Source organism: Python bivittatus, unplaced genomic scaffold (assembly GCF_059951505.1).
Source record: "Python bivittatus isolate LINGU-HERP-01145 unplaced genomic scaffold, Pbiv_v1 ctg000220_np1212, whole genome shotgun sequence".
NCBI lineage: Eukaryota > Metazoa > Chordata > Lepidosauria > Squamata > Pythonidae > Python > Python bivittatus.
The window spans coordinates 2,479,419-2,492,405 of record NW_028277048.1 but is presented as its reverse complement, the minus strand read 5'-3'; the positions used below and the strand labels follow the sequence as shown (position 1 = coordinate 2,492,405).

General features: G+C 39.2%; 1 protein-coding gene across 1 annotated transcript in view; it reads right to left on the bottom strand.

Moving 5' to 3' along the window:
• Window positions 1-12,987, bottom strand: part of CNN1 (calponin 1) — a 29,996-nt gene that overhangs the window by 2,205 nt on the left and 14,804 nt on the right. The window contains exons 2-6 of the mRNA XM_007426190.3: window positions 6,641-6,762; window positions 4,959-5,025; window positions 3,901-4,038; window positions 3,091-3,201; window positions 1,233-1,379 (exon numbers count right to left, since the gene is read on the bottom strand). Of these exons, the coding sequence (XP_007426252.1) occupies window positions 1,233-1,379; window positions 3,091-3,201; window positions 3,901-4,038; window positions 4,959-5,025; window positions 6,641-6,762 (585 nt within the window). The remainder of the gene's footprint in view (window positions 1-1,232; window positions 1,380-3,090; window positions 3,202-3,900; window positions 4,039-4,958; window positions 5,026-6,640; window positions 6,763-12,987) is intronic.

Genomic DNA, 12,987 nt, shown 5'->3' with positions numbered 1-12,987 from the left:
GATGGAATAATTGATACATGCCCTACACACACACACACACACAAACACATCCCTGCCTGTTAGTATTTAGCATGATTACTAAATCTTCATGTTGAAGAAAATCCAAATATGCCACCCAAAGAAAAAATCTGGTTTTCGTTCTCTCTTCGACTTCTACAATATTTATTTTCTAATATGACAAATCTCAAAATGGAGTAATTTGCTTTCTAGCATACCTCAACAATTTCTTTACTTTATCTTGATCTTTAGAAGCTACAAATGGACATTTTGAGATTAGAAGTACCTAATTTCTGCACTATTAGAGGAAAGAACAAGCTAGGACTTGTTTATGCCAAACTTATCTTGAGATAATGGTCTTTGCCTAGCTTGAACTTGCTTCAGCTTCAGTCCACATGTTTTAGAGACTGGAAGCCAAGCAATCATGTGCTCCCAAGTTAAATGATGATGTACAAACAAACAGGAACAGGAACTCTATCTCTGGAAGAATATGAGGGTTTTTTTTTTAATGAGGCCTGGCAACAAGCTACATAAAAGTGCTCTAGACATAGTTAGCTAGTTTCACACAGCGATACTGTATGTCTGAAATCCTTGAGTCTCTTCCATGCAGCAACTCCAGTGTGGCTACTTTAAGAAGTCAGAGATAGGCGCTATGCTCATGTCCATGCATGCTCCAAAGCACCTGTTTGCCTTTGACTCTGAAGCACTTCAGATCCTATAGCCTTAGCCTACATGGCTAAGACATTAGGAATATCTTAGCCATGTAGGCAAGTGGCTATAGGATCTGAAGTGCTTCAGAGTCAAAGGCAAACAGGTGCTTTGGAGCATGCATGGACATGAGCATAGCGCCTATCTCTGACTTCTTAAAGTAGCCACACTGGAGTTGCTGCATGGAAGAGACTCATTTGGTTTGAGAGTTACAAACAGGAGCCATGCCTCTGAAGCACCCGTTTGTCTTCAAATCTGAAGAGCCTAGTATTATCTAAGTAAGTTTCCATATATACAGAAACTGACTTCATTCTATCTCAGACTTTTCTTAAGATTTTCACCATCTCCTTTGTTTCTCCATGGAAACTGTGCTATAATGGAAGCCATGTGTCTGCTACACTCTGCAGTCATAGTAATTCTGCTAGTCAATAAATTGTTGGTGTTCTGGTGGAGGAATGAAGGAAAGAATAGAGGTAAGAGTATCAAAATCATCTCAGTAATCCATTTTCTCCATTCAGATTTCTTACCTGGCTAGCCCCCTTGTTGGTTCCCATTTGTAGACTGATTGTGGCCTGATCTAGAGGTTGGTCTGTGCCCAACTTTGGGTCATAGAGGTGTCGACGCGTGCCATATGCTGTCATGCCTTGCTGGCTGGCAAACTTGTTGGTGCCCATCTAAGAAGAATGCAGTATTGACAGTTAGACCCATCATTCTGTCTTTGCCAAGTTTCTGTTTCAGGAATAAGTTGAAAGCTTCCGCTTCATTCTGTCACGTAGACTTTTCCAGGGCCATCTTCTCACTAATGATTTATATTATCTTACAACATCACTCAGCCATGACTATGGTATCAAAACACTCCATATGAAGATAGCTTTATAGTGTCACTGTAAATTACAAGTGAAGAACTGGCCCTTTTTATGTCTGTCTTCTGTTTCCGTTACCTATTCAGCAGTGCTTGTAATACTGCAGAAAAACTCAGTTCAAAACACTAATGACATTCCTAGAGATCGTTTTTGGGGAACAATCTGACAAAAATCATATTGGCAAATATAAATATGTAGAAAGACGACAAGATGCCAGTATTAGTGAAATGCATGGGGAATGGTCAGGGATCGAATAAAATGGAAGTGAGGGCACTTCACACACAGTCTTTACACCATTTCTGAATTCTTTCCAGAACTGAATCTCCTACGCTGCTGTGTTCATCCACCAGCTGAGCCTGTTAATTTCTAGCTCAGCTGTAGCGTAAAATGCTATTATGTTTCCAATGATGAAGCTCTGAAGAGTTTGTGAGTGATCTGTTTTCAGGTCTGTTGACAGAAATTCTTGCCTTATACCAGCTCCAGGCTTCAGCTGGCATAGCATCAATGGCATCTAGAGTGGAGTCAAGGTGGGGTCACAGTGATGAAAGTAGCCTCATGTTGCAACCCCATTCCTTTTGACATGCATTGCAATGTTGCATGCGTGTCTCAAAGAGGTGGAGCCTACAGTTGCTTTCATCAATTTAACAAAAGCAGTTCGATCCTGCAGATACCACTAGCACTCAATAGGCCCTTAAACAGAAGTGACTTAAGAGCTTTACAGGCATATCTTCACAGCAACTGCTCCTATATTTTTGGTGCATATCACTGAACAAAAACACATCACTCTACTGATTCCAGTTTACAGTAAATTGTTTTTGTTCCCTGCACACAGTAGCCCAATGAAAAGAGCTCAGGTGAAATTGACAAAAATACCTGTTTTCTTCTTCTCTTCCCTAAGTAATGGGTTGCAAAGCATCCCTGCTGCTGCTTGGGGTTGATTTGTTTTGTTTTTGTTTTTTCCAGCAACAGCCTCCTGGATGTGTCTATTTGGGAGGGGAAATTGGGCTGCTAAGAGTATATTTTCTTTCCCTGCTGTGTAAGATGGGACAGAGGGAATTTCTATTGCTCCTCTCCCCCCTACAACTTTCAGTGTTTTGTTCATGGTTCTCATCAGCATTTTTGACTGCCTAATGCACACCTGGCTCATCCGTATGTGTGCATCTTGCTGTATTAGTCTGGCATCTAATGAGCTAAGAATAGCAGGCATGCTGGTTTGGCACCATTTTGTCTCCTCTGCAGTTAGTTGGCTGGAGGAAGCATTGTCTGGTTCTCAGTATTTCAAGGTTGACTATGGTGAGAAACATTGCAGATCAATCTCAAACTGTTTCAGAAAGTTTGGGCAGAAGGATGAAAGTGCTCATGTGGAAGTGCCACATTAATTATATATTTGGCCACAGTTCACATTTGCACAAAGAAACTCTAATTTTGAATGTATAGCAAGGTATCCTAAATGATTCCATACAGACAGTGATAAAAATATCTGTATCTTGGGGAAACAATTGCTGTGACTGAAGCCACACACCTGCAGTCCAATGATGTTCCTTCCTTCTTTCAGCTTTTCAGGCAGGAATTTCCGCTGATGTTTTTCAGCATATTTCACTCCCATATTCACCTTGTTGCCTTTTGTCTTGGCCTATAGTGTGACAAGCATCAGAAATCCGATCAGATGTTTCCCTTCAGTATTTTGCCCAGAACGAGGCAGATCCTGATTTGCATTTGAGTAGAGAGCAACGGGAGGTTCCCCCCTAACCCCCCTCCCGGCCTTAAATCTCCTGGCTTATTGCACTCCAAATTGGATCAAAAACCCTGGGCTCAGCATTTAACTCTGCAAATGATTTCCTTGAGATATCATTTCCGTGATGTCCAATGTGAAATCTCAGTACCTTTGTTCTGAGTGTTTAAGATTAGGCTGAGCTTATGGCAGTGCAAAGGAAAAAGATTCTATATTTGCTCTTAGCCCTTCTATAGTTCAGGTCTTACTGTTGACATTTAAAATTCTGGGAAGGAGTCTTGGTAGAAATTAGCTGTATATACTGAAACGAGGCTTCTCCTGCCCATCAGCATAGCTCCTCTGGAGAAACAGATATAGACCAGTAAACAATATTGGACATCAAGGGCAGTATACAGGCTTTTTCTTCTAGCAGTGAAGAGTTAGCTATAAGACTCTCATTTTAAATGTAAACTTAGGCCACACTGTTCTCTTGGCCTCCCCCCACATTTGCAATACGGTGATCATGTTATCCCGTATTAGATTATTGGGGTAATACCTTTGAAACACTTTCACACTATCATACAGGTTTCATAAAGAAAAAAATGGGCAAAAACTGCTTACCATGCTAGCCAAAGCAATCAGGGTCGACTGGACCTGGGTGTGGTTTGTATTTTCAAAGAGATCATTAGCTTCAAAAATGTCATGGGGTTTCACTCCATATCTTGTGATAGCCTTAATAAAGTTGCCAATGTTTTCCAGCTGCAAAACAGGAAAGTCAACTAATCATTTACTGAGCCTTTTTCAGGTAATGGTTTCCTTTATATTGGTTCCCCTAACAAGTGGATGGCGGCATTTAAAGGTCTAAGGCAGTCTTCTCCAATATGGTATCCTCCAGCATGTCTGGAGAGCATCAAGGTGGGGAAGACTGGTTTAGTACTATCTCAAAGTTCATTTTTAGCTCAAGGGGGAAAAAATTGTGGCAGCTAGTAAAAAAATGGGAAGGTAGAAAGGTGAATGGTATTCTTGTGCCTTGTTTGGTAATTGCCCTGTGCCTCTAAACAGCCACACCAACTTGCACTTGCACATCAACATGTATAGCAGAACTCTGGAGGCAAGAGCTGCTTTTGAGAAGGAGCAGTTGGATCAAAGAAGCAGAGAAAAGAGTTCAGGTCTTTCCTCATTGACCAGTCTTCATACTCCCAAATGCATCCTTCCCTGTCCGCCAGTCTTCCTCCCACAGTATCGGGTTGCAGATTTTTGCTCACTAGGCTTTGAAATAGAATGTGGTTATTTATTTCTGTCCAGTACATTTGTATTTGTTAATAGCTCACTTCTTCTTTAACTCTTTTTATTTTAGTTGAGACATTTCTTTGACTGAATTGCCAATTCATTACTGTTGTAGCAAACAGCTATGTAGCAAAGAGAAAAGCTCAGCTATTTCATACTGCCATAATGTTAAACTCTTTCATGAACCTTAGTAAAAGTTTCATAATAATATAAAGGTAATATTAGTCTGGACATTCAGGCAGGTTTCAAGGAGGAAGAATTTAACATCTACAGATGGCTGTAGAAAACTTGTCATGTAGAATCTGGCTTATTTTTTGCCCCACTTTCAAAGTCAGAATTTTGAAATTTTGAGAGACTAACATGAATTAGTGACAGATAAGAGAGGATGGTACCTGATGCCAGTTTTGGGTGGACTCATTTATTTTCCTCACAGATCCAGGTTGGAGTTTGTTGATAAGTCTGAAAGAGAAGGGGAGAGGGGAGTTTTATCCCAAGGTGTCTGGGTACAGTACTTTATTTCTTCTTCATTAATATAGACTTCCTTTTGTGCATTTACTTTGATGCAAGAATACCATGTCATTCAGAAATGGCAATATGCATGCTTTTTTCTGCTGAAAGGTTATCTCTATCTAAACAAAAATACTTATGAGTGCTTGCTAGAACTGGTCAGTCAGAAGAAAATTGCTGTACTATTTTTCCATCTTCAAAAAACGACACAGTGTAGATCAGTAATCTCAGTTTTAAAAACCCCAGGCATTCACTATAAATTAAGTATATTAAAAGCTGCAAACAAGTAGAAATCTATTATTCTCCAAGCTCCTCATTAATTGGTCTCCAAAAAAGCACAGCTTAGAAGATTTTATCAGTCCTGATTCTTGATGGAACCAAGGGGAGATTGAACAGAAATATTAATGGAAGACAAAAGTACAAATTACAAAGGACAAGGAAAGCCATTATATATATATACCTACACATACACACACACAAACATACATGTATGTGTGTGTGTGTGTGAGAGAGAGAGAGAGAGGGAGAGAGATGAATGAATTACTTTATTGTCATTAACCTGCACATAAGTGTGTGTGAGAGAGAGAATGTGGAGGAACAGAAGTTGGCTATTTACACATCTAGCAAGGGTGGATAAGTTAGATAATAATGCCCAGGGAGCAATTCTTTTATACAGATAAAAATATTTTTTTTTAATTGAACAAAGAAAAAAATTAGAGGACAAGGTTGGATCTCTGTTCAGTGATACTACAAATATTTTAAGGTTGCTTTGAACATAAAGAGCTGGCGTTACATTCTTAGACCTGTATATACAAATACTGGTAATGTTTAAATTGTTTAATATTCATAGTAATAAAAACAAATGCAATATAATGGAAAACAGTGGTACGTCTGCTTTTCTGCCAGTTGGCTGAGATGGTAAATAGAATTGCCAAATAACCAGAAAAAAAAATCCATCCTTGATGCATTTCATTATGTCTAAGCCACCAAAAGCGATGTGCTTCAATCCTCTGTCTTAAATTTAAAGCATCCTTAATTCCATTACTTGGGATTTGGGGAAGATATTTAGGGATCAAGAATATGAGTACAGGGGAGCCATCAGGCTTCTTTATCCCCTTTCAGAGTAACTTTTACTAAGTATTTACTTTGTTAAATCTTGTATTATCCAAGTTTCTTTTCAAATTATCTATATTATAAGTCATTTGTTGTCTTTGGCAAAACTATTGAGCCCTTGGCATAGGATGGGCTGTAAACCTAATGTCCCACCCCCAAACAATCATTTACATACTTTTTCTTTAAAAAAGGAGATGCATTATTTCTTCTTTCCCATATATCTGAAAATGCCCATCTATAAAAAGATGGTGATTAAAAAAATGTGAGTTAAAAGAGGTAATGCTGTGAAACCAGGGGGAAGAGAGCAAGCATTTCCTTTTCTTAATAGGTTAAGCATACTATTTCAAGTCCTTTGTGGGCTACCTAATACTAGTGTCTAAACTGGCACTAAGCCTCCTTTGTCCACCCTCAGTCTTTGCAGAGTAGGCTTCCCCCTCCCTCTGTGTTGTCTTACTCGCACAGGATGACTCCATCTTTCAGACTTTCCATGAAGCTGTCTCCAATGCGCTTCCCTGTTACTTCCTCAATCCATTGTCGCAGTTCATGTTCCCGCTGGGGATCATATTTCTGTGCTAGCTGTAGAGAGAAACAAAGCATTTTGGAATATTAAACCAAAGAGTAAACAGAAATTCATTCACAAGCATGATGTGATGCCCATCTCATTTGATGGAGTTCATTACTTCTGAGTACAAGAATTTAAAACAGTATAATTAATACTATAATCATTATAGTCCAGAACTGCTCATATTCATAATCAAGGAAACAGAAAATACATGCAAAGCAATAATGGATCAATACTGGATTGTATTCAGGCTTAAATGAAGTAGAATACTGATTTCAAGAAGAGAAGTTTATCTGGTTAATCTGAAGGTAGGAACATAAAATAGGGTTAAAATAATAAAGCTGCTAATATACTAAATCAGTATAACAAGAACCATCATAACAAAAAAGATAGCATATATTCAGTTAAAACCTGGATGAGCATTTTTAGTTGGTGCTGGATCTTTTCAAGACTTGGCTCCAGTTGTAAACATCAAAAAGGGAATCCCATACCTGGATGCTTGTAAAGAAAACAGGTTGTTGCCTAGGGAATTCCTGGCAAATGTCACACCATCCAGTGGGCATCCCCATCAGACCTTAATGCCTGGGCACTGTGTAAGAAAGAATGCAAGCCACCAGCATCCAGGGGCCTAGCTGGGTAAAACTCTCTATGCCAGCATGGACACTTGGAACATAGCAGCACACTGACAATCAGCGCTACTCTTTCAGAGCGGGTATATATGTTTACAGGAGATTGCTCCCCTTCAGCACTCTACCTATGTGGTTGCAGCTTTGCAGCCCACATGTGCACATTGCAAGTCTTATCTTGACTGTAGCCACTAAGGCTCTGCACACTTCAGAAATTATTTAGATGAAATTCTTCAGACCTTGTGCAAGCATGTCACCTCTCATTTATTCATCAAAGCAGTCCATCTGTTTTTTTTTTCCAGGCATCTGAGTGAGCCTGAAATAAAAGTAGCTGTTGCTTTAAGAATCACATAGATTTTAATGGGATTGGCAATTGGCTTTTTCTCTTTCAAGAACTGGCAAAAGATGGGCTGCTTTAAGGAATACCACAAAGATGATGCACCTGTGTGAAGCCCAAAGGATTTATTCCAAGCATTACTGAAGTATGCACTGCCTTAGTAGCTATGCTCCTGTCTTGTCCAGGACCAGCCACAGCCATGAGCGATCAGAGCTGGAAAAAAGTTTTCCTTGCTATGGAAGCCAGCTGTGCCTCCATAGCTTTGAAGGCTTTGAACTTGTACCCCCATGCATCACCAGGACCTTCCGTAATTCCCAGGCAAGACTCTTTGCTGGGATTCAGCTTATTGGCCATCATCTAGGCAGCACTTAGGTGGCTGCGCAGACTTGCCAGACTGGGATGAGATGGAGAAACAGAGCTAATCAGAACACTGATTTAGTCATGATTTGCAGTTCCGAAGACTTCAGTTGCTTTATTAAAGTAAGATGAAGTCTTGGATCCAATCTACATTTTTCAAATCTATCGCTGACAAGATCAAAAGATGTTTTTCTCTCTCACACCCCCAACCCCACCATATGTTAACTACCATTATTTACACACTCTAAAAAAGAAAAGCTACTACTAATGATTGCCAGGAGGGCTGAATGTATGAGGAAGGATTAAGTAAAGCATCTAGTATAATTTAAACATTGCTCTTTATCAAAATAAAGAAGTTCAATTTGTTGTAGAACCTGTATGTGCTGAACTGTACATTAGAAACAGTGCTTTGTGGAGGATGGAGACTCAGTAAGTCACAGATATCTCTCACCCTGACTTTAAAAAAGACTCCGCTCCATTCTGCACTGGGTTTGAAGTTTGTATATTGGGGAGCATATATTCTTTTATTCTGAGAAAAAAAGGGGGGACAAATAGCCACAGAATAAGGCACAGATAGCAATGAAAATAAAAAAGAATACCATACCTTTTTCCTCTCTCCCTCTTTAATATTGCTAAAAAAAAACAATAACTGGCCACATATTTCAACACTGAACAAATTCCTAATCAGCAAGTCCCTGTAGCAATGGAAATCTTCTATTTTAATCATAGGAAATAGCATGTGTGAAAGTTCTAGGTCACTCCACACTTTGTAATCAATCTTCCAAATTTGTTTTTCTAAATACATGCTTATCTCTTATAATAACATTAAGAATATTTCTATATCACCGCATTATATTAATTTAGCACAGTAATCATTCTGTCTAGGAGTTACGGTAGACTAGGAAAAAGGTTTCCAATGTCGCTTGGTTTATAGGCAATGTACAGCATATCTTTTGTTAGTTTTACTGAACCCATAATTCAGTATTGCTATCTCAGCTAAAATTCTTGTTTCATATCCTACTCTGGATCTCAGCAATGGTGTATTCCAGGACAAAAGGCCCTGCAGAATAAATGATGTAGGAAATACGTTTACCATACTGTAAACATTTCTCTTTATTGCTCCAAATAGTGCCTCTTTCAAAGGAAAGTGGGAAATAAGACAAACTCTGAAGGCTGAATTTCTTATAACTTTTCTGACAAACTGGCAAGCACTGCTGATAGATTTTATTCCATAATTCTGCTTATTTTGTCTAAGATGGCCTTAAAAATCATGTATTCTGCCTGCAAGATCACACTGTAATTATTCATGATTTGGATGATCTTCCTTATTTAAAAATACAGATTGCTATAGAGAAGCCCCTTATTAGATTGAATATGTGTGCATGAGCAGAGTTCTCATTTAAGTTTCTTAAATGTATAATAAACTGCATTTTATTTTGGAACCTCAACTACAGCTGAATTGTAAATTTCATGCTAATATACATAACATGTTACACCAAAATATAGTCTGCTTGTTTGAAGCTCCGTATGTTGTATGAACCCAGTTACTGTAACTGAAACCTCAATTTACAATTTACTGTGTTATTCAAATACAACTAGTTGTGGTTTATTTACTTAGTGTTGCATATTGCAATATTGTGTAAACTAATTGCAGGAAACATCAAATGTGTCTGTGTATTATCTAAAGGTCTATTTATATTGCAGAAGAAATGCCAAATTGTTTCTCTCGACAGAGAAAATCTTGGTTAAATACTTAGGCAAAGTGTTAAGTATATAGACATTCTCCAAGGTACCCAGAGGCATGTTCTAATAAAATGCAGTTTCCCAGAATACAGTAAATGAAGTAAAATTTTAGAGAGATCATTATTTTTCCTTTGTCAGTTCCTTCTATCTCGAGGACCAACTTTCCTAAGCTGAATTTTTTTTTTTTTTAATGGAAACCCATTCACAGTTCACCTAAAGATGATTTTTAAGATTCTTCTCTTTATGTCAAATAATAAGTCTGTGATTGTATTGATCTTCAAGCTTTTCTTTCCAAGGCTACTGGCTTACCCGGAGAGGCCCACAACTCAGCTATTTTTCCCCTTTAGGACTAACTTTTGCCCAGAAAGAATGCAAAATGATAATGCAAAGAAATCTTGCTCCCAGAAAGACCCAAAATCTGCCCTTTAGAGATATTTTCTGCAGATTTAGAAAGAGTAACTTCTGCCCAAAGGATTTGGAAAGAACAAACCTTCAGGCCTTACCTTGTAAAACAAGCTGTTAGTGAAAACCAGCTAATAGGATCCTCCAGAGAAATTGTAGGGGAAAAGTTACTAAACTATAAGGTAGGTATTCTTAGGCACGATGGGTTTAATGTTCCAACAAGAGGAAAGATAAAGAATCATGTTGCCATTTGTCCCAGGAAAGCAGGTAACAAACCTGAATTGCAGAGGCTTAAGGCACCCATTTGCATCCCTTAAAAACCCTTGGTTTGAGTTTTCTCATTGTGATGAGGTAAAGGGATAGCTTAAGCTTTAGTAAGATATAAGGCATCAGCTTAACTTCTTAACCTTCCAAACAAAAACAAAACCTAAAAACATGGCTTGCTCATTCCCATGATACAACAGCATTGCTGGATGCACCTTCTGTCACAAAGCAGGAAGTTATGGTATAGCCCCTAATCTGAGAAAGAGCTTAGTGCATGCACTCCAGAGTTTTGAGTTCAAATTACCCTCTGGAACAAATGTTGTAATCAGTCAGAAGGCAATACAGAGCACAGTACTGCAGAGTAAATTACCATTCCAGTCAACAAGTAAATGTGATCTTACATGTAATAAAGCAGGGAGTAAGATGCTTGGGCCTACAGTGATCAACAACTTTTTAAATTTTTTACAACGGGGGGCTGTAGCACATTTAAGGTGTTTTTCCCCTCCGGAATGGATTGCACGGACATTTTTGTTCTTTTTATGCTGGTTTTCACAGGGAGGGGTGTTTGAAAAGCAAGATGGCCACATTTACCATTGTGGAGGCTTAATGTACCCATTTTGCTGTTACTGTGGCAAAAAAAAAGGAGGGAGAATCATGCTGTCAAAAAACATCATTTTTGCTGTCAGACCGAAAATCTGAGAGTAGTTGAATCCTGTATAGCCTCTTTATAGCTTAGGTAGTGATCTTTGAGAACATGAGTCCGCAGTTTCATCTGTAAAATGCTACGAAAGCTTAGTCAGCCGTGGAACTGACATCCCCAGTTTTTTATTTTTTATTATGCCACTGGGAAAGCAACCTCGGCGCTCGTCTGCCACTTTATTTGGAAATGTACTTGCAAGCCAAGTCCTGGCCTTCCTTCTATGGGCTTTTGCAGCCCCCCAAAGCAACTGAGGCCCTGGTTGGACTGGTGTTCTGGGAACAGGCTGCTTGAGTGACAGGAGACAGCTCTGAAGAGTTTGTGATCTGCTGGCTTGCAAAAAAATAAAAAAAATAAAAAAATCCAAAACAGTATTTCAGCTTTGTGAAAGGTTTCTGCCGGTTGAAAATGTCAGGTGATAGAATGATTAAGATTAGGCAGCTTCATAGATTGACATTTGTGTTTTTCTTCACTATCATTAAAAATAAACTTCTCCCAGCAAAGAGGCTGGAGCAAAGGTGTTCCTGCTTCAGAGTGATAATCCTCAGGTGGACATGTGCCACACAAACAACTTCTTTCTTCTTTCAAGACAAGGCTCCCATGAATGGGCTCATGAAAGAGAAACTTCCTTGTGCTAAAACATCTAGGGTATTCTGAAGTAACAGTGCAGGTGGGAAGCAGGAATGGGGAACAAACAAAACAGCACTTGAAGCAAAGAAAACGCAGGCTCTAAGTGTGTGAGGCGATTAGGTTATGAAAATTTTTTAGCCAAATAACCTGTTGGTTTGTTCAAATCAATATGTAGCATTAAACACACACACCCTCCAATCCTACTCCCAATTTCTTGTCTTGAGAATTGCTGTCTGCTGATGTTACTCCTTTGTCTTTTATGAACAGTCTGCCACATTTAATGGAACAAACTCTTGGGTGGGCATGGAAGCAAATAGAGGAAAGTGTTAACTTGTTTAGCTTTAAAAAGTCAAAGGTTCACTTGAATCAACTTTGAATCCTGCTGATTGCAGCCCTGCAGTTTTCTTGGCAGTTTTACGGAAGTGGTTCGCTTGCTACTGCTTTCTTCTCAGATGTTTTTCAGTTTCTCAGTTTAGCCAATCGCCCGGATATTCTCAGTTGACCTCCCATCCAAATACTAACCAGATCCAGTCCTGTTTAGCTTTGTAATATCAGCCAAGGTCAGCTAGGAGTTGCGGCTAAAAGCAAAACCACAAAGCCAGTAAGAAGAGTTGGAAACCTGACTTGTTATCTCCTTTTTTGTTTGTTAGGGCTCCTCATTTTGCCACTTATTAAAATGAGGGACAAGAGCCTTCTGAGCTTCTGGCCTGGCATCCTCGCCTTCTCTTCGGTTCCATAATGTCATTTCCTAATCTGCTCTCTTCCTCCTTGTCAATATTAGACATTTGTCCGCCTGTTATTTTTGTGAAATTTAGATCTAGCACTACCATCTCCCTTTACTTCAGCCACATGCTCCCAGCATGCACATCTTCAGAACACACACGCTGACTAAAAACAAAATGACAGTAGATGAAGTGCCGAGAGAGGCCCTGTTTTCATGGGGCCACTCTAGGACTTTGTCTTGCAAGGGATAGTTAACCCACCAATTAATTGTTCAGATGATACAGCAGATGGGAGACCTCAAAGGGTGTTTAGCCCCAAAGACCCCAGGGATAAGTATAACTCTCATAAATTGACTTGGTCCACAGTTTTCACCGCACACCAGCTAATCAACAACCCAGTTAGGATTGCAATGAGAACAGCGCCTGTAGGAGAATAGCTGTTTTCCAGAACTGCATTTGCT